Source organism: Orbicella faveolata, unplaced genomic scaffold (assembly GCF_042242905.1).
Source record: "Orbicella faveolata isolate gen_17 unplaced genomic scaffold, um_ofav_v1 contig_14, whole genome shotgun sequence".
NCBI classification, from domain to species: Eukaryota; Metazoa; Cnidaria; class Anthozoa; order Scleractinia; family Merulinidae; genus Orbicella; species Orbicella faveolata.
In genome coordinates this window covers 2,290,167-2,316,302 of record NW_028301541.1, presented here as the reverse complement: position 1 = coordinate 2,316,302, position 26,136 = coordinate 2,290,167, and the positions used below count along the sequence as shown (strand labels likewise).

The window sequence follows — 26,136 nt, the reverse complement described above, 5'->3', positions numbered from 1 at the left end:
ACCCTCCTCGTGTTTAGATGAGACTATGTAAGCGTGGTAAAAGTGCTCTATTGCTTAGATATTTGTTGCATTTTCAAGAATTATTTTTTCGTTCCTCTGCTGTTTGTGTGTAAGTGGCGGCCATTTTTTTTATTTCAGTCAACCCATGTCGCCCCTCTTCAAACGCTGTAAGTTGCAGTCACGTCTGTCTGTTAGCTCCAATAAATGTTCGTCCAGACGGATTTTCTTGTCACTGTCCACCTGGATTAGTGCTTCTACAAGATCAAAAGACCTGCAATTCTACAGGTAACAGTTATGCGTTAATGTTTTAATGGCTATAATGAAGGTTTTGGTGATATCGTGTCGATATGGAGTAACTACTCTCCGACAGAATACACTCAGAAATCAACATGCATGCTTGTATTGCAACGCGCTGATCCTTACTTGGTTACTCGACGACTTGTCAAAACATAGTACGTTTTGTGCACGTTGAAGGTCAGAACAACGGATGAAAAGCTATAAGAATGATTTCGCTTCGCTTCAGCACCATTCTCCTCTGTTAAGTGTGCTCCATTAGAGGGAGAATTTCCTCCTTTCGGGCCTTGTAATTGCCAACATAACAGGGTCGGGATCAACCCCGGAGCCTCTCTCTTAGATACGCCTGTTCAAAACTTTCTCAACTTCCACTAAGGAGTATTGGCGATAACAAAGATTCCATTAAAATATGTCCAGACAATTTCGTTTAGGGGGAACAGACCCTAAAGAAAGACCTAAGTGGGAATTTTTCTCTATTTATAGATGCGTTTTTGTGCAAAGAAGAAACCTGTCTCAATGGAGGCACGTGTTTCGAACAAGCTGACACCCTTCCCTCTTGCAGGTAAGCTAGGATAGGCAGACGAGTGACTTCTTCTCGTGTTCCACTTATAAAAGCGTGAATGATAGTATTTCATTTATGCCTATTCTTTATTATACTTTATTGCATTCACAGAATGCCGCAGACATAATTAACTATATATTTTTTTCCTTTTAGCTGTCCTCCGAAGTACAGTGGAGCCAGATGTGAAACATTCATCCCAACCCTCCCCCCAGTGGCTACTAAATCTCCCACTAACAAACAAAGAATCTGTGAACCACTCACTATTCCGCTTTGCCAGGGTCTTGAGTACAATCACACACTATTTCCAAACTTGTTGAATCATACATCACAACAAGAAGCTGCTGTTGAGGTGCACCACTTTTTTCCTTTGGTGCAAGTGGGTTGTTCAAAAGATTTCGCGTTTTTTCTTTGTTCCGTCTACGCTCCGATGTGCTGGGTGGACACTCCAGTTCCGCCTTGCCGTTCTCTTTGTAACAGTGTAAAACACGGCTGTGAGGCGATGCTGAACAGATTTGGCTTCAGTTGGCCAGAGAGTTTAAGATGCGACAGATTTCCAGAACTGGGAGAAGAGATCTGCGTTACTAGAAACATGAACAGCACAAGCGTGGCTACTCTTCAACCACCGGCATCAAAGACTAGTAAGTACAACACTGGTATTCTTAATGAATCGTTGTGTTTTGTAAAACTACTTCGCATATCAAGGAAAGCATGATAACACAAGTTTGTAAATAACTTAAGCGCGCCTGTAAACAGACTCACTGAGGTAAAAATAAGATGTTTAACTCCCTCACTTTCAAAGTCAAACTAATGTGGAATCAAAAGGGGATTAAAAAGTAAAGGGCGGGGAGGACAGGAGGGGCGGGTTAAATAGGTAAATGAAAGGTAGCACTTTTCTTTTTTGAGTCAAGGCGCCAGAATGCAGGTGAAAGCTTCCTAAGTTAAAAGAGGAAATTACCATTACCATTACATGCGTCGGTTGAGTTACGCCTTAGAAATAATATGTCAAACTTTGTTGTGTTTTGTGCGTGTTTAAGGTCAGAATGACATATAAGAAGTCGTAAGAATGGTTTTCCGGGCTCTATTTTCCTCTTTTTTAAGTGTGCTCTCTAATAGGAGGAGAATTTCGTTCTATTGGGCCTTGTACTTGCCAACAATATAGCGGGGAGCGACCCGTGAGCCTCCCCCTTAGCTCTTGCGTCAACCGCCATTAACGAATCTTACCGGTGACAGAAGATTTCATTGAGATATGTCCAGACAGTTTCGTTTAGGGAGGGGGGTACCTCTGGTCCCTCCTTCTTCAGCAAAAAGTAGAAGCACTCTGTTAGGCCCCTTCCCTGGATCCGCTATAAACTTTGCACTAGAGGAAGATTCTTCTAACATAATCCCAACGAGTTCGTTTGTAGATCGACGATGGTTGTGTTAAAAACGTATTAACCCTCGCCTTGATTTCTCAAAATTATATATGTCAGCGCCTCGATAACTAAATGGAACAAATCAATACGAGAAGAAGATTAAAGTGAGAATTTTTTCTTTCTCTCTCTGCTCTTTTTTCATAGGTTCGTTTTTGTGCAAAGAAGGAACCTGTCTTAATGGAGGCTCGTGTATCGAGCAAGCCGACACTCTTCCTTCCTGTGGGTAAGCTTAGATAAGGAGTCGGGTGGCTTAAAAACGTTTTTAGCTAGGGTTCAAAGAAGAACAAGGAACGCTTTCAAACTCTTTGTTTAACCTGAGCAACGGACGAACCTAATTCAGTTCTGAAATGCGTAGTGGTTCTGTACACTTTATTCTTCTCGTGTTCCATCTGTAAAAGCGTGAATGATAATATTTTATTTATGCCTATTCTTTATTATACTTCATTGCATCCACAGAATGCGGCAGACATAATTAACTAAATATGTTTTTTTTTTTCCTTTTAGCTGTCTTCCGAAGTACAGTGGAGCCAGATGTGAAATATTCATCCCAACCCTCCCCCCAGTGGATACTAAATCTCCCACTGACAAACAGAGCATCTGTGAACCACTCACTATCCCGCTTTGCCAGGGTCTTGAGTACAATCACACACTATTTCCAAACATGTTGAATCATACATCACAACAAGAAGCTGCTGTTGAGGTGCACCAGTTTTTTCCTTTGGTGAAAGTGGGTTGTTCAAAAGATTTCGCATTTTTTCTTTGTTCCGTCTACGCTCCGATCTGCACGGTGTTAAATACTCCAGTTCCGCCTTGCCGTTCTCTTTGTAACAGTGCTAAACACGGCTGTGAGGCGTTGCTGATCAGGTTTGGCTTCAGTTGGCCAGAGAGTTTAAGATGCGACAGATTTCCAGAATTGGGAGAAGAGATCTGCGTCACTGAAAACCTTAACAGCACAAGCGTGGCTACTCTTCAACCACCAGCATCAAAGACTAGTAAGTACAACACTGGTATTCTTAATGAATCGTTGTGTTTTGTAAAACTACTTCGCATATCAAGGAAAGCATGATAACACAAGTTTGTAAATAACTTAAGCGCGCCTGTAAACAGACTCACTGAGGTGAAAATAAGATGTTTAACTCCCTCACTTTCAAAGTCAAACTAATGTGGTATTAAAAGGGAATTAAGAAGTAAAGGGCGACGGTGGGGGGAGGTTAAATAGATAAATGAAAAGGCGAACTTTCCTTTTTTGAATCAAGGCGCCAGAATGCAGGTGAAAGCTTCCTAAGTTAAAAGAGGAAATTAAATGGTTATGAAGCCCGGAAAACTTTAAAAGAGCAAACTAAGATGCCAGGATATTTATGATGGTAGATCCACGACGGGGCATCTTTTGTATTACCATTACACGCGCCGGTAGAGTTACGCCTTAGAAATATTATGTCAAACTTTGTTGTGTTTTGTGCGCGTTTAAAGTCAGAATGACATATAAGAAGCCATAACAATGGTTTGCCTGGCCTCAAACTATTTTCCTCTTTTTGAAGTGTCCTCTTATAGGAGGAGAATTTCGTTCTATTGTGCCTTCTGCTTGCCAAAAATATAGCGGGGAGCGACCCGTGAGCCTCCCCCTTAGATCTTGCGTCAACCTCCATTAAGGAATCTTGGCGATGACAGAAGATTCCATTCAGATATGTCCAGACAGTTTTGTTTAGGGAGGGGGGTACCTCTGGTCCGTCCTTCAGCAAAAAGAAGAAGCACTCTGTTAGGCCCCTTCCCTTGGATTTGCTATAAACTTTGCACTTGGGGAAGATTCTTTTAACATAATCCCAACGAGTTCGTTTGTAGATCGATGATGTTTGTGTTAAAAACGTATTAAAGCTCGCCTTGATTTCTCAAAATTAAATATGTCAGCGCTTCGAAAGCTAAGTCAAACAATGATTATGAGAAGAAGAGTAAAGTATAATTTTTTCTCTCTCTCTTCTTTTTTCATAGATTCGTTTTTGTGCAAAGAAGGATCCTGTCTCAATGGAGGCACATGTATCGAGCAAGCCGACACTCTTCCTTCCTGTAGGTAAGCTCAGATAAGGACCCGCGTGACTTAAAAACGTTTTGAGCAAGAGTTCAAAGAAGAACAAGGAACGATTTCAAAATCTTTGTTTAACCTGAGCAACGGACGAACCTAATTCAGTCCTGAAATGCGTAGTGGTTCTGTACACTTTCTTCTTCTCGTGTTCCATTTATAAAAGCGTGAACGATAGAATTTCATTTATGCCTATTCTTTATTATACTTCATTGCATCCACAGAATGCCGCAGACATAATTAACTAAATATGTTTTTTTCCTTTTAGCTGTCTTCCGAAGTACAGTGGAGCCAGATGTGAAATATTCATCCCAACCCTCCCCCCAGTGGATACTAAATCTCCCACTAACAAACAGAGCATCTGTGAACCACTCACTATTCCGCTCTGCCAGGGTCTTGAGTACAATCACACACTATTTCCAAACTTGTTGAATCATACATCACAACAAGAAGCTGCTGTTGAGGTGCACCAGTTTTTTCCCTTGGTGAAAGTGGGTTGTTCAAAAGATTTCGCATTTTTTCTTTGTTCCGTCTACGCTCCGATGTGCTGGGTGGACACTCCAGTTCCGCCTTGCCGTTCTCTTTGTAACAGTGCAAAACACGGCTGTGAGGCGTTGCTGATCAGGTTTGGCTTCAGTTGGCCAGAGAGTTTAAGATGCGGCAGATTTCCAGAATTGGGAGAAGAGATCTGCGTTACTAGAAACATGAACAGCACAAGCGTGGCTACTCTTCAACCACCGGCATCAAAGACTAGTAAGTACAACACTGGTATTCTTAATGAATCGTTGTGTTTTGTAAAACTACTTCGCATATCAAGGAAAGCATGATAACACAAGTTTGTAAATAACTTAAGCGCGCCTGTAAACAGACTCACTGAGGTGAAAATAAGATGTTTAACTCCCTCACTTTCAAAGTCAAACTAATGTGGAATCAAAAGGGGATTAAGAAGTAAAGGGCGACAAGGGGAGGGAGGTTAAATAGGTAAATGAAAGGTAGCACTTTTCTTTTTTCAATCAAGGCACCAGAATGCAGGTGAAAGCTTCCTAAGTTAAAAGAGGAAATTACCATTACCATTACATGCGTCGGTTGAGTTACGCCTTAGAAATAATATGTCAAACTTTGTTGTGTTTTGTGCGTGTTTAAGGTCAGAATGACATATAAAAAGTCTTAAGAATGGTTTTCCGGGCTCTATTTTCCTCTTTTTTAAGTGTGCTCTCTAATAGGAGGAGAATTTCGTTCTATTGGGCCTTGTACTTGCCAACAATATAGCGGGGAGCGACCCGTGAGCCTCCCCCTTAGCTCTTGCGTCAACCGCCATTAACGAATCTTACCGGTGACAGAAGATTTCATTGAGATATGTCCAGGCAGTTTTGTTTAGGGAGGGGGGTACCTCTGGTCCCTCCTTCTTCAGCAAAAAGTAGAAGCACTCTGTTAGGCCCCTTCCCTGGATCCGCTATAAACTTTGCACTAGAGGAAGATTCTTCTAACATAATCCCAACGAGTTCGTTTGTAGATCGACGATGTTTGTGTTAAAAACGTATTAACCCTCGCCTTGATTTCTCAAAATTATATATGTCAGCGCCTCGATGACTAAATGGAACAAATCAATACGAGAAGAAGATTAAAGTGAGAATTTTTTCTTTCTCTCTCTGCTCTTTTTTCATAGGTTCGTTTTTGTGCAAAGAAGGAACCTGTCTTAATGGAGGCTCGTGTATCGAGCAAGCCGACACTCTTCCTTCCTGTGGGTAAGCTCAGATAAGGAGTCGGGTGGCTTAAAAACGTTTTTAGCTAGGGTTCAAAGAAGAACAAGGAACGCTTTCAAACTCTTTGTTTAACCTGAGCAACGGACGAACCTAATTCAGTTCTGAAATGCGTAGTGGTTCTGTGCACTTTCTTCTTCTCGTGTTCCATTTGTAAAAGCGTGAATGATAATATTTTATTTATGCCTATTCTTTATTATACTTCATTGCATCCACAGAATGCGGCAGACATAATTAACTAAATATGTTTTTTTTTTCCTTTTAGCTGTCTTCCGAAGTACAGTGGAGCCAGATGTGAAATATTCATCCCAACCCTCCCCCCAGTGGCTACTAAATCTCCCACTAACAAACAGAGCATCTGTGAACCACTCACTATTCCGCTCTGCCAGGGTCTTGAGTACAATCACACACTATTTCCAAACATGTTGAATCATACATCACAACAAGAAGCTGCTGTTGAGGTGCACCAGTTTTTTCCTTTGGTGAAAGTGGGTTGTTCGAAAGATTTCGCATTTTTTCTTTGTTCCGTCTACGCTCCGATCTGCACGGTGTTAAATACTCCAGTTCCGCCTTGCCGTTCTCTTTGTAACAGTGCTAAACACGGCTGTGAGGCGTTGCTGATCAGGTTTGGCTTCAGTTGGCCAGAGAGTTTAAGATGCGACAGATTTCCAGAATTGGGAGAAGAGATCTGCGTTACTGAAAACCTTAACAGCACAGGCGTGGCTACTCTTCAACCACCGGCATCAAAGACTAGTAAGTACAACACTGGTATTCTTAATGAATCGTTGTGTTTTGTAAAACTACTTCGCATATCAAGGAAAGCATGATAACACAAGCTTGTAAATAACTTAAGCGCGCCTGTAAACAGACTCACTGAGCTGAAAATAAGATGTTTAACTCCCTCGCTTTCAAAGTCAAACTAATGTGGAATCAAAAGGGGATTAAGAAGTAAAGGGCGACAAGGGGAGGGAGGTTAAATAGGTAAATGAAAGGTAGCACTTTTCTTTTTTCAATCAAGGCACCAGAATGCAGGTGAAAGCTTCCTAAGTTAAAAGAGGAAATTAAATGGTTATGAAGCCCGACAAACTTTAAAAGAGCAAACTAAGATGCCAGGATATTTATGATGGTAGATCCACGACGGGGCACAATCTTTTGTATTACCATTACACGCGTCGGTTGAGTTACGCCTTAGAAATAATATGTCAAACTTTCTTGTGTTTTGTGCGTGTTTAAGGTCAGAATGACATGTAAAAAGCCGTAAGAATGGTTTGCCGGGCTTCAAACTATTTTCCTCTTTTTAAAGTGTCCTCATATAGGAGGAGAGTTTCGTTCTTTTGGGCCTTGTAGTTGCCAACAATATAGCGGGGAGCGACCCGTGAGCCTCTTCCTTAGATCTTGCGTCAACCTCCAATAACAAATCTTGGCAGTGACAGAAGATTCCATTGAGATATGTCCAGGCAGTTTTGTTTAGGGAGGGGGGTACCTCTGGTCCCTCCTTCTTCAGCAAAAAGAAGAAGCACTCTGTTAGGCCCCTTCCCTGGATCCGCTATAAACTTTGCACTAGAGGAAGGTTCTTTTAACATAATCCCAACGAGTTTGTTTTTCGATCGACGATGTTTGTGTTAAAAACGTATTAACCCTCGCCTTGATTTCTCAAAATTATATATGTCAGCGCCTCGAAAACTAAGTCGAACAATGATTATGAGAAGAAGGGTAAAGTGAGAATTTTTTTCTCTCTTTGTTCTTTTTTCATAGGTTCGCTTTTGTGCAAAGAAGGATCCTGTCTCAATGGAGGTACGTGCATCGAACAAGCCGATACTCTTACTTCTTGCAGGTAAGCTCAGGTAAGGGTCCGGGTGACTTAAAAACGTTTTGAGCTGGATTTCAAAGAAGAACAAGGAACGATTACAAAAACTTGTTTGACCTAAGCCACTGACGAACCTAATTCATTTTTAATATATTCATAGCAGTTCTGTAGGCTTTGTTTTCCTCGTGTTCCATTTATAAAAGCGTGAGTGTCAGTATTTCATTTATCCCTATTCTATATTATACTTTACTGCATTCTCAGAATGCCGCAGACCTAATTAACTAAATATTTTTTTCCTTTTAGCTGTCCTCCGAAGTACAGTGGAGTCAGATGTGAAATATTCATTCCAACCCTCCCCCCAGTGGATACTAAATTTCCCACTAACAAACAGAGCATCTGTGAACCACTCACTATTCCGCTTTGCCAGGGTCTTGAGTACAATCACACACTATTTCCAAACATGTTGAATCATACATCACAACAAGAAGCTGCTGTTGAGGTGCACCAGTTTTTTCCTTTGGTGAAAGTGGGTTGTTCGAAAGATTTCGCATTTTTTCTTTGTTCCGTCTACGCTCCGATGTGCTGGGTGGACACTCCAGTTCCGCCTTGCCGTTCTCTTTGTAACAGTGCAAAACACGGCTGTGAGGCGTTGCTGATCAGGTTTGGCTTCAGTTGGCCAGAGAGTTTAAGATGCGGCAGATTTCCAGAATTGGGAGAAGAGATCTGCGTTACTAGAAACATGAACAGCACAAGCGTGGCTACTCTTCAACCACCGGCATCAAAGACTAGTAAGTACAATACTGGTCTGGTTAATAAATCATTGTGTTTTGTAAAACTATTTCGCATATCAAGGAAAGAATGATAACACAAGTTTGTAAATAACTTAAGCGCGCCTTTAAACAGACTCACTGAGCTGAAAATAAGATGTTCAACTCCTTTACTTTCAAATTCAAACCAATGTGATATCATGGAGTTGAAGTAGGGGAGGTGAATTGAAGTACGCTACTTTAAATCTTGTGTCAACTTCCTCCAATGAATACAGGCGGTGATAGAAGATTCCATTGGAATATGTCCTGACAGTTTCGTTTAGCGTCGGGGGGTGGGGGTGAGGAGAAACACCTCTTGTCACTCTTTCCTCAGTAAAAGGAGGAGGCACTCTCCTAGGCCCCTTCCCTGGATCCGCTATAGACTTTGCACTTGAGGAAGATTCTTTTGACATAATCCCAACGAGTTTGTTTTTCGATCGACGATGTTTGTGTTAAAAGCTTATTACCGCTCGCCTTGATCTCTCAAAATTAAATTAGCGCCTCGATAACTCAATGGAACAATGATTATAACAAGAAGCGTAAAGTAAGGATTTTTCTTTTTTTCATAGATTCGTCTTTGTGCAAAGAAGGAACCTGTCTCAATGGAGGCACGTGTTTCGAACAAGCTTACACTCTTCCCTCTTGCAGGTAAGCTAACATAGGCTGACGAGTGACAAAAACATTTTGAGATAGAGTTCAAACAAGAATAAATGACGATAACAGAATCTTTGTTTGACCTAAGGTGTTAATTAACAGACCTATAACACTTTTTGAGATGCATAACAGTTCAGTTTGTTTTTCTAGTGCCCTATTTATAATAGTTTGATTGACAGTCTTCATTTAGGCCCATACATATTAGTCAATCAATGCTTTCCAGTAGTATACCGTGGCATATTCCACGAGTTATATTGTATTTTCCCGGTTTACACACGAGCCCGGCTTTATAAGGGGAGTGTGTATACTGGGACAATTCAAGTGGACAGACATGATATAGTAAGTGTATTGTTTATTTCTTTTAGCTGTCCTTCGAATTATAACGGCACCAGATGTGAAATATTCATCCCAACCGTCCCCCCAGTGGATAGAGATGTTTCCAGCACAATATCTCCCACTACCAAAGAGGCAAACTGTGAACCACTCACTATCCCGCTCTGCCAGGGTCTTGAGTACAATCACACAATATTCCCAAACATGTTGAATCATACATCACAAGCAGAAGCTGCTCTTGAGGTGCTCCAGTTTACTCCTCTGGTAGCAGCGGGTTGCTCGAAAGATTTCGCATTGTTTCTGTGTTCAGTGTATGCTCCGGTCTGCACGGTGTTCAAGACTCTAGTTCCGCCTTGCCGCTCTCTTTGTGACAATGCTAAAGACAGATGTGAATTGCTTATGACAAGTTACGGCTTCGCGTGGCCAGAGAGTTTGAGTTGCGATAGATTTCCAAAATTGGGTGACGCGATCTGTATTAGTAAAAATACTACAAGCAGAGCTACTCCACAGCCGCCGACGACAAAGAATGGTGAGTGCTATACTTACCTTATAAAGGTTTTAAAGAATCGTAAGAATCATTACATCTTCGCACCTATACGAAAAGAAAGTTTTTCTTCGATTTAATCTGTTCCTGGTCCATAGTTTGGAGCAATGAAGGAAAGGGTAATCGAAATAGTTCGCGACATAAAATACAATTCGGATAAACAACTTATATGGTGGAATAAGCCATTCGTTCCGTTCCTTCGTTCCTTCGTGCGTTTGTTTAATGAGTCAGTCAGTCAGTCATCAATCAGTCAGTCCGTCAGTCCGTCAGCCAGTCAGTCAGTGAATCAATCAGTCAGCCAGCCAGTCAGCCAGTCAGCCAGTCAGTCAGCCAGTCAGCCAGCCAGTCAACCAGTCAGCCAGTCAGCCAGTCAGCCAGCCAGCCAGCCAGCCAGCCAGCCAGCCAGCCAGTCAGCCAGTCAGCCAGTCAGCCAGTCAGCCAGCCAGCCAGCCAGCCAGTCAGCCAGCCAGCCAGCCAGCCAGCCAGCCAGCCAGTCAGCCAGTCAGCCAGTCAGCCAGTCAGCCAGTCAGCCAGTCAGCCAGTCAGCCAGTCAGCCAGTCAGCCAGTCAACCAGCCAGCCAGCCAGCCAGTCAGCCAGTCAGCCAGTCAGCCAGTCAGCCAATCAGCCAGTCAGCCAATCAGCCAGTCAGCCAGCCAGCCAGCCAGCCAGCCAGCCAGTCAGCCAGTCAGCCAGTCGGCCAGTCAGCCAGTCAGCCAGTCAGCCAGTCAGCCAGTCAGCTAGTCAGTCAGTCAGTCAGTCAGCTAGTCAGCCAGTCAGCCAGTCAGCCAGTCAGCCAGTCAGCCAGCCAGTCAGTCAGTCAGTCAGTCAGTCAGTCAGTAAATCAGTCAGTCAGTCCGTTAGTCAGTCAGTCAGTCAGTTTGTCAGTCAGTCATCAATCAACCCGTCAGCCAGTCAGCCAGTCAGTGAGTCATCCAGTGAGCCATTCAGCCAATCAGCCAGTCAGCCAGTCAGTCAGTCAGTAAATCAGTCAGTCAGTCAGTTTGTGAATCAGTCATCGATCAGCCAGTCAGCCAGTCAGTGAGTCATCCAATGAGCCAGTCAGCCAATCAGCCAGTCAGCCAGTCAGTCAGTCAGTAGATCAGTCAGTCAGTCAGTTTGTGAGTCAGTCAGCCAGTCAGTGCGTCAGTAGATCAGTCAGTCAGTCAGTCAGTTTGTGAGTCAGTCATCGATCAGCCAGTCAGCCAGTCAGTGAGTCATCAAGTGAGCCAGTCAGCCAATCAGTCAGTCAGCCAGCCAGTCAGTCAGTCAGCCAGTCAGTCAGTCAGTCAGTCAGTCAGTCACCAGGTTAGCCAGTCGGTCGGCCAGCCAGACAGCCAGTCAGTCAGTAATAGATAGATATACATACATACATACATCAACTTTATTAATGTCTTTACATCAAACCGATGGGGAAAAAACCCCTCTACTAATTGGGGACACTTAATATAATTAATAACCTACTAACTATTTTCTTCTGAACTGTTAAAAAGCCTATCAATATAATTAACAATATAACATAGTTAAAAACCAACAAACTTTTTCCCAATAACAATCAACTAATGGGATAAATTATTAAAAAGAATTAAGAATTACAAAGGATGCGGTTGGAACAATTCTATCATTACACTTAAAACAAATTTACGAATACGATTACGAGTCAGTCAGTCAGTCAGTCAGCCAGTCGTGTGTTCGTTCTTTCTTTTGTTCGATCATGGTTTGATTTTCCGAAGCTTGCTAACATCTTAAATTAAAGCCAGCGAAATTAGTGACAAACAACTTTTCGCCGCGTGAAAAAACCCGGTTAAGTATTATTTATGATATAAGAATTTGAAGCGCATGGTTCTAACGTGAAAAGTTTTGCACAGTCAGACTGAGTATTTAGATCCGGTTTAAGTTCTCTAATATTAAGCACCTGGTTTAAAGCTGACAGGCCATGCAAAGCGTCGTCAGAATTCCGCTGTAGAGGGAGCCGAAAGTGTATTCCAAGTACCTGGGTTTGCGATGGTGACGCTGACTGTGCAGACCATTCCGATGAAGAGGGCTGTAACATTAACAGTACTTACTCCTGCAGTGTCAGAGAATTTCAGTGTCGAAGCAGTGGAGCGTGTATTTTAAAGACGTTCGTTTGCGACGGCGACAATGATTGCCCAGACAAATCAGATGAAGCAAACTGCAAAAGCACTTGTAACAACCACTTTCACTTTCAATGCCGCGGCAATGGGGAGTGCATTCCCAAAGGCTGGGTGTGTGATGGTGATCGAGACTGTTCTGACAATTCAGATGAAGCAAACTGCACTCAAGTGGTGCCTACATGTAACAGCGGATCATTCCAGTGTGAAGATGGCTCGTGTATTCATGTGAGCTGGCGTTGTGATGGCGATAGAGACTGCAGGGACAATTCAGATGAGCTGAATTGCGCAACCCCTAGCCCCAGTCCTACTCGGCGATGCAACAGTAGTGAGTTCCAGTGTCATTCAGACGGATGTGTCGAGAAAGCCAAACACTGTGACGGCAAACCTGACTGCCAAGATGAATCAGACGAGAAAACATGCGGTGAGAAGCTTGATGTGAATAGTAATAATAATAATAATAATAATAATAATAATAATAATAACAATAACAATAACAATAACAATAACAATAATAATAATAATAATAACAATAAACAATAATGACAGTCTGCCGTTTAAACGCTGACCGGGCGTGTGTCCACTAATTTTAGAAAGTGGACGATTGCATGAGCTTGTGAATTAGTATTTTAGGATCTCATGATATTTTTATTTCATCAAAATTTTAGTCTACGATAGTGGAATGTGTGAAGATTTGTAAATAGGTTTTCTGAGAAGATTTTAATAATGGAGTACAATTCAGGGAGAAATCGCGCGAGTAATTTCAAAGTCGGACGAGCGCGAAGCGCGAGGTCGATTTGAAATTACGAGCACGATTTCTCCCTGAATTGAACGACACGAGGTCCAATTACTAATTAATCGTATCTATAACAAAATTCGGAATTAAAAATGTCGTTTGGGAACTTCTTTTGAGCGAAAACGTATGTAGCACGTTTAATAAGTTTTGAAAACTGTAAGAAATATCGCAAAGAAAGCCATTAAAGCGCGCGCAATTGACGTGCGAATCACGTGGGTATCCAATTACAGGTATCCAATTACAAAACGTTCAAATCAAATACCTGTAACTGGACACCCACGTGATCGCGCGCCGATTTCGTGTCAAATAGGCGCGCGGAGAACCAATCACAATCGAGAATTTTGTTGTACATTTTGTAGGTTTACAGTTATAACTTAGTCATAAAAAGAAGAATAGAAGTATAATATGAGTCTGGAGACTGAATTAACCCGAACGTTTTCTAGTAAGTCTCCAGCTATTGTAATGTCTTGATAGATATTTATGACAGAACTGTTAAGAGAAGAACTGTGTACATAGTATTGTAGGCATTCAAAATGTTGTTCTGACAGTAAATATAATTGTAAGTAAATAATTGTTTAGAGAATTCGAAGACATTGATGTCTTAAAGGTGAGTGGGGATTTCGTCACAGAGTATAGTCGCTGTGTAAGCTTCTGTCTCTTTTCCAGAACTTTTCTCGTGACTACCGTTATAAAACATTAAGTCGACTTTGTTTACTTTTTAGATGACGGTCCTTGTGGCGCACAACAGTACGTCTGTAAAAATGGAAAGTGCATAGATTTGACTGCGAGGTGTGACGGGAAAAACGATTGCCTTCATGATGAGCAAGATTGTGGTACGTTACGAAATAATTTTTTTTGGTTTCACTTTATTTCAAGCTAGTTCTTAGCCTCCTCCAGGCGTCCAGTTAGTTGGGGCGCGGGTTACAGCGGGTTACAGCGAGCAATCTCGAGCAGATGAGATAGCCAAATTTAGCTAGCTATATAATAGGTTATATAAAAAAAACTCATTGGATAATGCATTTCGAGAGCTGTCATTGCCTCAGCCATCATGGGTTATCAGCCATTAGTATCACCCAACTAGTGGACTAATGCAAATCCTGCATTTTGATTGGCTGCGCTACTAGGGGACTATTAGCAATAGTCATCGAGTAGCGAAATTGGCGCCATCGAGCGTGACGCTTTCTCTCGTTTTATTCACAAATAAATATTTCTTCAACTTGCATTTGCTAACTTTATTATTACCTTTTCTGTCCGACTAGTTGGGTGATACTAAAACAATTAGACCCTTCGCCCTCAAGGGCCACGGGCTACGGGTCTCCTTGATAATTATAGCATGCTCTACAAATATGGTTAGCGTACGCGTGATATTTTGTGCGTTTTTATTGTTTTGTTCTTTTAGTCTTCTATATTTTGGGGGCTTTTTTTAATAAAACAATTATTCCACTCACGCTTGTAGGATATCAGATGATTATAGCCAACTCGGCGCTATGCGCCTCGTTGACTATCTACCATCTCATATCCAACGCGCGCTCGTAGAATAGTTGTTAAGTATTCTTGGGCGAGACATGGCAGGGGAAGGGGGGGGGGGGGGGTGACCTGGCGTTAGACTAGCATCTCACGCAGTGGGGGTTGCAGTACAGAAACGCAAGTCCTAGCTGTGTGGGCCAGTTTGTACCGAGTGTGAATTATGCGTTTTCTTTAATCCTTTGTTGATGAAAGCCCCTTTAGTAGTTAACTTGATTAGAAACCATGCTATTCTACGTAACGTCACGTGCACATGCGTAAGATACCCTCACCTGGCAGAACGCGGTTTGGGACAGAAAAAAAATTTGAATTGTAAATAGCAGAAAGCTCCTTTAAAATATTATGCTTTTGAGAAAAAGAGGTGATTGCTTTAAGTGACCGAGGGAATATCCTTCCTTCAGCCCTCTGGTACTAGAAAGGGGTTACGTCATTTCCGAGTTACCTTGTGCCTCTGTTTCAAAACGAGTCTTCGTGGAAAACCTTTGAAAATAAGTTTGATTTGCATGAAAATCAACCTGAAGGCGGAACTCGTCGTATGAATGTTTTCGCACGAAGACTTGTTTTGACTCAAAGGCAAAAGGCAACTCAGAAATGACCCATTGTTGCTATTGTATTTTTTGTTTGTTTGTTTATTTGTTGTTTCCAAGCCAGCCCGCTTGAAGGAAGCATTCAATTTTTGGTAGCAAACTCATTCCTTTGTATTTACACAGTGACGGCGGTGAAATTGCCTGCGTACTAACAAAACACTATGTATCAGACAGACTCGACATAAAATGACATCTTACTCGTATGAGTCATCAAATATTCTTTCAAAACCTGACTTTTCAACTCATAATAAAAACATGTTTGAGTTCTGCGGGACCTTTTGGGAATATCTAGGAGAGCCAGGCTGTGTGTCGTGAAAACGAAAATTAGATTGTCATTGGTCGGTCGGATTCAGTGTTAGATCATTCACGAAGAAAAACTTGTCTGATCGATAAAACACAGGGGAACTGAAATGAGCCCATTCAGTGATATTCATAATTCACGTTTGTGTGCATGGTGAATTTGACTGTTGTGACTTCCTTAAACAAACTACCCCAACAGTCACGTACCAGAAAGTACCAAGGATGTTTAAGACTGGGGAAGATTGAGAAGGCTTCCGAACGATATTCTGAAAAATTAACTCTCGTAAAACTACCACTGTGGAGTTGAATTCACTCTGTCAGTCAGTTTAAGCGCTGAATATTGCGGCAGAAAAGAAACAAAAGCGTCGCACTACAAGTTCTCTTCTCCTTTACATATTCAGGTGATAGCAGGTTTCAGTTAAAAGTTCCGATGGACGTGAAATGCTAGATTAGGGGAATCTTTTGTGTAGGGAACACCCATTTTGACGTTTCTTGCGACTCTGAGGTCAATGAAAGGAAACTAGAGCGGAAGAGTGGCTTTGCTACTTGTTAAATGGTTTGTGGTCAAAAATGTCGTACAGATTCAATTAACAGCATTTTACACGAATGTAATTAGTTTTTGAGTTCCTTAACGCTGTTTCACAGTACAGGAAGGCAACTGAGCGACGTCATATTTTGCGAATCTTGCAGCATTTAACCTAAATCTTACGCGATCGTTGTTCTTATTCTTGTTCTTGTTTTATTTTTGCCATTTAAAAATATATTCTAAATATATTTGCAAGTTCGTTGCTTTTTATGTCTCAATTTTTCTTAACCGTAGATATCTCTTTTCTTGTTGATTTGTTATGACTAATTTAGTGTTTTTCAACTTAAAAATTTTGGTCAAGTATTATTTTAATAATTTGCCTGATTTAAAATCACTTTAAAACTTTGAGGACATCCCAGAAAGGACTTCCTAGAGACGGCTAAAAAGCTCCTAATTATCAATGTTACAAATTCGATCAGACTTAAGGGTCAAGTCAGACTGGTATCAAAAAACTCTTCCAGAAGACTGATTTGTTAACATTACGTTGCACGTGAGTGTAATCACAATGAAATTTATTCCATGTCACGACGTCTGTTGTCCGGAACTCCGCCCTTTATGTGAAACGTTCTCGCTCTATTATATACTGAAGTGAAGATTGTTTCATCAAACAGGCTGCGCCTCAAAGCTATTATTCAGTAACCAAGCCCTCTGAATACCGAGATTTCATTTCCTTTCCAAGAACTGCAGGAAGGTTACACGAGACTAGTGTGCAATGCTATTTTTAGACAGGGTTTGCAGTTCTGATTGCTATATAACCGAGCATGTTATACACTTCTTGCACAAAACCGAACAGAAGAACTTCTTGTTTGACTCTGAACGATATTTCGAAAATGCAGGCCGGATTCAGTTATTTCGACAAAAATGCCCCTGCTATAGCCATTCGAAGTCTCTTCGACAAATACGACATAAATGGAAACGGTAAACTAGAACAACAAGAAATGCAAACTCTGTTAGAAGGAGATTTAGGCCTCGACCGTGAAAAATCCTGGCTTTACTTTCTGCTGTTGGACAAGAATGGTGACCACGACATATCGTTTGAAGAATTCAGCGACTGGCTTCGTAGCGAGGAACATTTCGAAGTTTTAAACAACAAAGAGAAGTTTCACAGCCTGTGCAAAGCGTTCCACTATTTCAAGAGGTTTGACACAGATGACAGCGACACGCTCGACCGAGCTCAGTTTGAACGGATGATGAAGTTTTTTGGTTATGAAACCATCAACATGGATAAAGCCTTCGCGAAAATGGACAAAGACGAAAATGGAAAAGTATCTTTCTGGGAGTTCATGCTGTGGCTTCAGTGGGTACCATTATTTAATTAACTACCTGATGAAACAATGAAGAGATTTTCTAATTAGTGGCTGGAGGCGTAATGTGATAAGGAACATTGGCCCATTAAATCTGTGACACTAATTAGAAGCTTTAGAACTATGAAACTTGCTTTAGTTTTAACTCAGATTATTAATTCTTCGTCTGCAAAGTTACTGTTAAGATTGAAAAAGAGAAAATGAACTTTGACACGAACAGTGCGGACAGTACTAGTTTAAGTGAAGTTATTTTTACTGCGTAAAATATTTATCAATTTAGTTCTTCAAAGCTATTTATTCTATTTATTTTCTCTATTTAAAATGAGATTATTTATTCATACTGAAAGATGTACATACGACCTTGGTTACTACAAGTTCAAAATTAATTATCATGCGACAACTACATCAATTGTATGTTTTTGTACATATTATGAACCCGGCGTTATTTATTGGTGTAAAGCAATGCCTAAGAAAGGTTGTACGTTGCTGAAGCCACTTCGATAACATTAAAAACCAAAATCTGCGTTGTTATTGTTTCTTTGGTGGTTGTTTTTGGTCACTAAACATGCTACTGTTTTTATAGCAACTTTGTTGAAGTGAATACCATGTTTATGCTTTTATAGCACCTTTGCAGAATTGAATATCATGTTTATGCTTTTATAGCACCCTTACAGAGGTGAATACCATTTTTAGGTAATTATATGACTGGAGAAAAAAATCATTGATGTATCAATAACATGAATTTCTCGTGCCTTTTTAAGTGATAACGGTATTTAACCCTTTGTGTTCAGAAGGCAATCAGACGGGTTGGTATTCCCGCCATTAAATACCCTCTTCGTTTTTCTCACCTTTTCCTCTGATCTCTTCGACTGTGTCGACTTGTTGATGCTGTTGTTCAGTTTTGTATGAAGAGTAGTTGAGCTGTGGAAAGCTTCCAGCTACAAATGAACCTAAGAATTAGAAGTTTTCCCTTGCATAGTTAGTCTCGAAAAGACGCCAAATGGGCAAGACACAATACAGTGCACGCTGGCAAAATACTGGGATGGGGGATAAGTGCGGCGGATTGACCTGCGGTGCATAAACATCCCACCCTGGGACCCAGGGGAATAGTAATAATCCTACATTTCTTCATACTACAGAAACTAGGATAAGCTTCGGTTCTCCGAGTGCGACTTAACAAGTGACGTAAAGGAGCTCAGTCGCGGTATTTTGAGTTACTTTGGCCTCATACAAAATTACCTTTAAATTGAAGGAAACCTGAAAATACATAGTTTACTAAGATAGAAAGACATCAAAGAGATAACAATAAACCATAAAGGAGCAAGGATGGTGAAGGATGGAGAAGATTAACACGGATTGCAAACAAAGAACTTGAATAATTTAAGCTAAACTTTTTAAGATACGCAAACCGTGACATAGCCCCTTAAAGCTTTTTTAGACTTCAACGAAGTTCTTTTTAAGCCTTGGCTAATAATTATTTTATTTTTGTAGATGAGGAAAGATGTCAAATCCACAGAGGCTGCAGTCAAGGTTGTTCATTTAACGAAGGTGTTTACAGTTGTAAATGCGCTGAAGGATACGAGTTAACATCAGACAATACAACATGCCGCGTTTTAGGTAAGAAATGGTTCCACTGACGAGCATCTTTATAAACAAGAGTGATGAACGTCTAATTTCTCCTTACAGTATCCATACATTGTCAATCAGGGAGCTGATGAGAATGTCCGAATTCATCAACTAGAATAAATTGTTTGCTACCACCAATTCTTGTTATCCCACTACGATATTTTTGGGGTTTGTGGGTTTTTTTGTAGGAAACGTTACGAAAATTATTACCTCAAAATGATCAGAATTCTCCGCTAGGATTTTACTCTTTGTGCGGCATTAATTTGAGCATAAATAGTAAGCATTATGCCGGAATAATAGTGACAAAACCTGGGGGACGGTTGGGGGCCTGGGGCAGGCCAAGAGAAATCTGGGCATCAGTCACTTGAAGACACAGTACACACGGTACATGCCAACAGGTTTTGCCAATTCAGTCTTCTTTTGGTTCATCAGAGCAAGTTTTTTCATGACTAGAAAACTCATTTTCATAATTAGAAACCAAGATAGAGCAATGGAGGATTACAGTGAGGCATAGTAGTGACTCTTTTCAAACATAAGATAGTTCGATATTTCAGCACCGAGTATTAGCATAATAGTGAAAACTTTGAACATAATGTATAAAACCCTGTACTCCGCACAAACATATTCCTGACATTGAAGGGGAAAAAATCCGAATTAGTACCTTTTTAAGCATCTTATTCTTTGAAAAATCACACATCCCACACAAAATATCGTTTTTTTCCTATTCACAAGTGTTCTGCCAAAGTACAAAAACGTTCAAGCCCGCGCAAACTAAAACTCCATAAACTGTTAAAATAAAACGTGTTTTAACAAAGTTTCGGCTCAGAAGACACATCCAGTCTCCATCAAGTGAGCGGGAATTTGATCCATCCGTGAAACGTGTCTTCAAATCCATAATAATACCTTTGTTTTTCTCTTTTTTCAGGCGATGAAGGATTCATTTTAATTTCAAGCCGAAATGATATACGCCGTGTTCGATTTAATACAACACATCAAGATCTATTGATCTCTGATCAGAAAGTTGCGGTTGCTTTGGACTTCGACTTTGACGGAGGAAATATTTACTGGAGTGAGATAACAAGTGAGACTATTCAAAGGGCAGACGTGAAAAATGGCTCTGATGTTGAAGTGATTATCAAAGAAGATCTCAGCATGCCTGAAGGAATTGCTGTAGATTGGATCAACAAGAAGCTGTACTGGACAGATTCAGGAACGCTTAGGATTGAAGTAGCTGATTTAAATGGTGAAAATCGACTGAGCCTTGTACAGTCAGGCCTTTTGAAACCCAGAGCCATAGCAGTGCATCCTTTTATCGGGTAATTATTCTGTGCCCCCGGGGAGAGGGGGGGGATACTCTACAAAGTTTTGTACGGGGAGGCTCCGCCCCGAGGTTCAACCCCTTACCCATTTGTATGCCCTTTTGACAGAAAAGGCAGCCCTTTCGTATACCTTTTATTGAAAAAAAGGTACCCTTTCACGTACCTATTTAAGAACACTGCATCCTTTTTCTAAACCCTTGGAATCAAGTCAACGAACAATACTACGGAAGAACATTAAGCATTACCAGCAGAGATGTTAACCAAAAAACAGTTTTCATATATTCAGGTACCGTTCACGTTTTGTCTAAATGACAGACTTCCCTCCCCTTTCATATACCTCATCTTGTGAAATCCCTGTCCTTTCATATACCTGAAGGTTGAAAAAGGTACCCTTTCGGGCGGTGCCTCCCCGTATAGGCTGTTATGGGGAGTCCCCTCCCCCGGGCCCGGGGATTTTGTGGGCGCATTTACATTCCATGTTGCGCTTTGCGGCCTGATTGTAATACAACTTTGCGTGGTTTTGGGTGTTTTGTATCTGGAAGTCAAACATACCAGATATAACATTGTTTGTATGGGAATCCATGTCATAGTTTGCTTTTAAAATTTTTTTTCGTTGTCTATCTTGTGACCATACAAGATAAAAACATGGTATGCCTGTAGGATTGCAGTAGATGAGCTTTCTTTTTTATCTTTCAGTTATATGTTCTGGACTGACTGGGGTGATAAATCGAAAATCGAAAAATGTGGAATGAACGGTGAACCCAAATCACGCCAAGTTATCGTGAACAAAAACATTGTTTGGCCCAATGGATTGACGATAGACTACACTTTAAACAGAATCTGGTGGACTGACGCGAAACCGGGACTCAGTGACACCATCGAATCGGCGGATCTCAATGGAAACCATCGTAGAATTGTTTTAAAAAGTGGGTCTCTGGAACATCCCTTCGGAATCTCTCTCTTCCAGGACAATGTGTATTGGACAGACTGGGAAAGTGGAAAATTGCTCAGGACAAATAAGTTCACTGGAGGCGAAGAAGTTGAATTGGCGGTTAATCTGCGAGACGTAATGAATGTTGCCGTGTTTCATCAGCAGAGGCAGCCATCAGGTTAGTTAAACATTTTACAGTAACTGAGAGGATTGTCGCTCGCTCATTGGTCGAGAGATGTTATCTTAAAGAGTATGAACCATAAAAATAGCGTGACCTGTAACTTATAAAAAACTCGAGATGGAAACCGAAATCATCGGGGTATGAAACGTCAACTGGGACATTTGGGACAAAATCTCTGACGAACTCTTCGGCTTCCAGCAGAGAAAAAGCTATCTTTCGCGTTTTAAGGCCCACATATGATCTCAGGAATTTGGAAATTTGATGTTGCAACAAAACATTATTCCTTGGTACATTATTTTCGTTATTCTGAACACCTGTCCGATTAACAATGTATCGATGTTGTAAGGAGAAATTAGATTGTTGATCACTGTTGTTTTTTTTCTTTGCACAGGAAAGAATCCCTGCAATGTCACTGCAGAGGTTGGACGCTGTAGTCACATCTGTTTATTAGCTCCTGTTGGTCTTTACCCAGAAGGCTTTACGTGTCACTGTCCACCAGAAGTGGTACTGCTTGCTGACCAGAAGACCTGTGGCACGCCGGCTCAGGGAGCCAACTCCCAAGACCAGCAATAGAAACTAGTCAAGCAGGTTTGTCTCTCGGCTGCAGTGGGTGGGAGGAGTGGAATAGCTGTTTCATTTGTTTGTACAATTCTCTCCATGTTCCGTAACGTTACATATTTATATACCGAAGTGGTAGTGTATAACGGAGCATATTTACCTCGACCGAGGTGAATGTCTTCTACTTTTGAGCGACAGTACAGTAAATTGTAGGTTATCTCCGTAAATAGCCAGCTGGCCTGCCTCTTGTCAGTTGGGATTTTTAACTATGTTACGTTTATTTGCAATGTTTGTTTCCTTTGTTTCAGTGGCATGCCTGTACACTACCTAAGTTTAAGATTTACATTTTTTTAACATTTTACATCTTGGAGCATTCTGTCAGGTTGCTCCCACAACACTGAATTCATCACAGCAATGTTTCTTCGCCAAGGCATACAACGTGAGAGAACTGGTCTCTCGATCTCTTATGCGGCGCCTTTCCCCACCTAGTAGATAGACAGGAGATCTTACTTTGTTGGCACCAATAGTTTTATAAAAGAAAAACTTTCGCTCCCGATTTGGCAGGCAGTGAATAGTACAAGAGACTTCAAGTTCAAATTTCGCCCAAACTAAGAAAGATTACAAAGAAAAGCGAAGAATACGTGAATGGCTACTGGTTATTTGGTAGCTCAAGCAGACTTACATGCGTCTGCGTACTATATTCCGCTAAGGAATGTTGTTCGATGTTGTAGTACTGTTATTCAGCTTCATGCTTGAGAAAAAAGCGATTTTGTTGAGTAGCGACCATCTCGCACTTTCTTTTCAGAGCGCGCGAAAACGCCATTTTCAGTAGAGGTTAGTATTCGCAGTTCTCACGCTGTAAAGATACAATTTCATACTAAGTTAGACTAGAAAAGATGTTTTAATTGTCAAGGTACACCTGTCAGACAGTGTTGATGTCAGCAAACGCTTATTACAAGAGCGAATCACAGAACAGTCGGATTGTTCTCATAGCGTTGAAAAACAAGATGTTCTTTGTAAAAACGAGAAAATGCAACACAAAGTTCATGTGTTAAGCCACTACCTTTGCATTTATTTTTCCAACAGGTTTATCTTTTGTTGATTAAAGATTCTATTCCTCACTGCTCTTGTGGTTGCGCCAACACGCTTCAGTCACGTACTGTTTACAAACATGATTCACCTGTTAATGTAATACCAGTTGCGGTTTTTCCAGCACGTGGGAAACCTGTTAACAGCTGCTTTTGGTGTACGCTAATTAGTTCACCTGCGGGAAGCCAATTGAAGGCGGACAAAACACGCGAAAACAAGTATTGTGATGGCACGTGCCGCTAAAAGCGATAGGTTTTGTTTCCTGCTTATCAACAGCGAACCTTTGATGTTTTCCAAAGTTTTCTTTTTTTAAGTCTGATTGTCTAAATTAGTTAGTTCATTACACAAAGAAGTTCGTTATCACTCCCTTAAGACACATACTATCTCATGGCAATATCCTATTTGGTTTTGATGTAATAACAGCTAGCCAACCTGTTGATGCTAATGTTACTAATCATGTTCCAAACCTGTTTGGGGAGTTTATCGAAGAGTGTTCTATAATGCGCGCACAAACACGTTTTGCGTGTCACAATTACCTTCAGTGTTTTGAAAGTCAACTCTTTGTCTTTCAAGAAATTATTAAAACTTGAAGTTGGAACAATTTTGTGGTTGTTTTTTCTTAACTAATTAGCACTTTAAGATATTTTCTTTACTAAATTTAGTTTTTCGTGTAATATACTGTTAATCTAATGCCATTTCTAGCAGACACTATCCAACAGCAAAGGCCTCAGTTTCGAAAAACATTTACAGAGGGATGTTACCCACAATACACTAATAAGTTTGAAGATATGTCCTTGTAGTTGAGTGCGCTAGGGAATCATGTTTACACCAAGACCTTCATCGAGAAAGAGGGTTACGGTGATTCCTCAGAAATAAAAGTTGCCGAACAGTTTTTTTGAAAGTTTCTCTGAATGTTCCCTACCAAGCACTGTTTCGAAAAATACAATAAAAAGGATAGGTGATCATTCTCGCTGAAGAGATATGATGGGCCAATCTTACCCCATTTATGCCTGACCACTCGCGTTATTTCGACAGTTGACGTTACATTTTGCGGTAGCTGGAAGCAAAGGTTATTGTAGCAATACTTGAAAAAATCTTGATAGGTAGAGAGTATCGGGCCCACGGAACAATGTAATATATAATTTATGGCAAAATCACACAATTCTAAATGGCACTGACTCAAAACGTTCGTCGAAGAGTTGTTTTCGTAGTCATAATTCGCATCCTCGCCTAACGGTTTTGTGTACTCTTTTAGTTACATCTTTTTTTCTTTCCGAATAATTTTTTTTCGTAAATTTTTGACTTAAAGAGGATAATTTGTACACCACAATTATGCAATAAAAAATCTAGATCACCGTGCTGGTTTAAGAGAAAACGAGCATTCATTTCGCTGTCGAGCTTAGCCTGAGGAAAATCTGTTACGTTGTGTACGTGCACGCGCTAATGACGCGAAAATCGTACGCAGTAGGGATGCGCAGTGCAATTCTGAGAAATCACCTTAACTTAATTAAACGTTTTTTAGGCTTTATGTATTGTGAAGCAGTGTATTCCCAAATTTGTCTCGTACCTTAGTTTTATGAGTTGGAGAATTGCGCCATATTTCCCTTGCCAAGTGCAAGGCAATCGCTTTTCTGTGCTTAACGGATTTTATCTTTAATAGATCTTTATTTTTGTTGTTGTTTTCTCAAAGTTTCTTTTGTTTTTAACTTTGTCTTGTACTTGTGCAGACGTTGTCTTGTTTTTAGTTGAATGTTATTGTTTTGGCGTAAGTTTTATGTTTTGTTATCATTTAAGTAGACACGGTGCTGTGACATCATTTTCTCTTACATTTCTCCTGTGTTTTTCCTCAGGTCGCCTTTGACGAATATCAAATGATGAAGGCTTTAAACTGACTACAGTAATCTTTCATATTTTTTAAAACGGTTATAATAAAATGTATGCTTTATTTTTATTATTTTTAAATTTTATTTTAAATATTTTTAATATTATCTACAACATTTCTCAACCCGAGGTCAACTCTATCCCGATCCAGGATGGTGAAAGTATCATCTACGTAGCGTTTCCAGATCTTAGGCTTGCAAGGTGCGGACTCTATTGCTTGTTCTTCAAATAGCTCCATGTAGAGACACTTACACCAGTTCAAATCGCGGACCTCTTGAATTTCGTATTAAGATCTACGTACTTCCAGTACAACGGATCGATTTACAAACAACGAGACGGCACAGCCATGGGGAGCCCTGTATCCGCGGTTATTGCTAATCTCTACATGGAGATATTTGAAGAACAAGCAATAGAGTCCGCACCTTGCAAGCCTAAGATCTGGAAACGCTACGTAGATGATACTTTCACCATCCTGGATCGGGATAGAGTTGACGTCTTCCTGCAACACCTGAACAGTCAACAACCATCAATCCGTTTCACCATGGAGATCGAGAACAACAACAAGATCGCCTTTCTCGACACGTCAGTTTACAGAGAACCTGATGGCCGCCTTACCACCAGTGTCTACAGGAAACCAACACATACTGATCAGTACCTAGCGTATGATTCACACCACCCTCGTTCAGTAAAGCGCGGTATTGTGAAGTGTCTGTACGACCGGGCTAAACGTCTCGTCACCAAACCATCAGTAATCGCTGGAGAGAAGAAACATCTGTCATCTGTACTTGTTTCTAACGGATATCCCTCCTCTTTTGTACAGAAGATCACAAAGGCACGAACAACCCCAAGAAGAGAGCCTGTCGCGGAATTTAAATCCACGGCCGTTTTACCTTATGTCCAAGGAGTTTCGGAGTCTCTCCGCCGCTGCCTAGAACAACAAGGCATTCGCACCGTCTTTAAGTCCGACACGACACTTCGGTCACACTTAGCGCGACCAAAGGACACCGTCAACCCGGCTAAACAAGATGGTGTTGTCTACAGGATTCCCTGTGAGTGCGGCAAAGTCTACATCGGGGAA

General features: G+C 40.9%; 2 protein-coding genes across 3 annotated transcripts in view; both read left to right on the top strand.

Annotated features, from left to right (window-relative positions):
- The window catches only part of LOC110055679 (uncharacterized), a 32,410-nt gene extending 7,282 nt beyond the window's left edge, over positions 1–25,128 (top strand). Inside the window, exons 4-23 of one of the 2 annotated variants that reach the window (XM_089286177.1) lie at positions 139–285; positions 778–856; positions 1,010–1,494; positions 2,413–2,491; positions 2,773–3,260; positions 4,255–4,333; positions 4,611–5,095; positions 6,009–6,087; positions 6,368–6,855; positions 7,858–7,936; positions 8,213–8,697; positions 9,285–9,363; positions 9,735–10,231; positions 12,171–12,800; positions 13,895–14,005; positions 18,965–19,090; positions 20,025–20,415; positions 21,115–21,527; positions 21,922–22,118; positions 25,028–25,128. In XM_089286177.1, the coding sequence (XP_089142303.1) occupies positions 139–285; positions 778–856; positions 1,010–1,494; positions 2,413–2,491; positions 2,773–3,260; positions 4,255–4,333; positions 4,611–5,095; positions 6,009–6,087; positions 6,368–6,855; positions 7,858–7,936; positions 8,213–8,697; positions 9,285–9,363; positions 9,735–10,231; positions 12,171–12,800; positions 13,895–14,005; positions 18,965–19,090; positions 20,025–20,415; positions 21,115–21,527; positions 21,922–22,103 (5,402 nt within the window). In that variant the 3' untranslated portion in view covers positions 22,104–22,118; positions 25,028–25,128. The remainder of the gene's footprint in view (positions 1–138; positions 286–777; positions 857–1,009; positions 1,495–2,412; positions 2,492–2,772; positions 3,261–4,254; positions 4,334–4,610; positions 5,096–6,008; positions 6,088–6,367; positions 6,856–7,857; positions 7,937–8,212; positions 8,698–9,284; positions 9,364–9,734; positions 10,232–12,170; positions 12,801–13,894; positions 14,006–18,964; positions 19,091–20,024; positions 20,416–21,114; positions 21,528–21,921; positions 22,119–25,027) is intronic. The other variant, XM_089286178.1, reaches the window with a different exon arrangement.
- LOC110055650 (uncharacterized) lies at positions 16,686–18,008 on the top strand. Its single transcript, XM_089287686.1, has one exon. The coding sequence runs from the start codon at positions 16,931–16,933 to the stop codon at positions 17,486–17,488; it is 558 nt and encodes a 185-aa protein (XP_089143812.1). The 5' UTR covers positions 16,686–16,930; the 3' UTR covers positions 17,489–18,008.
- Positions 25,129–26,136: the final 1,008 nt, after the last annotated feature.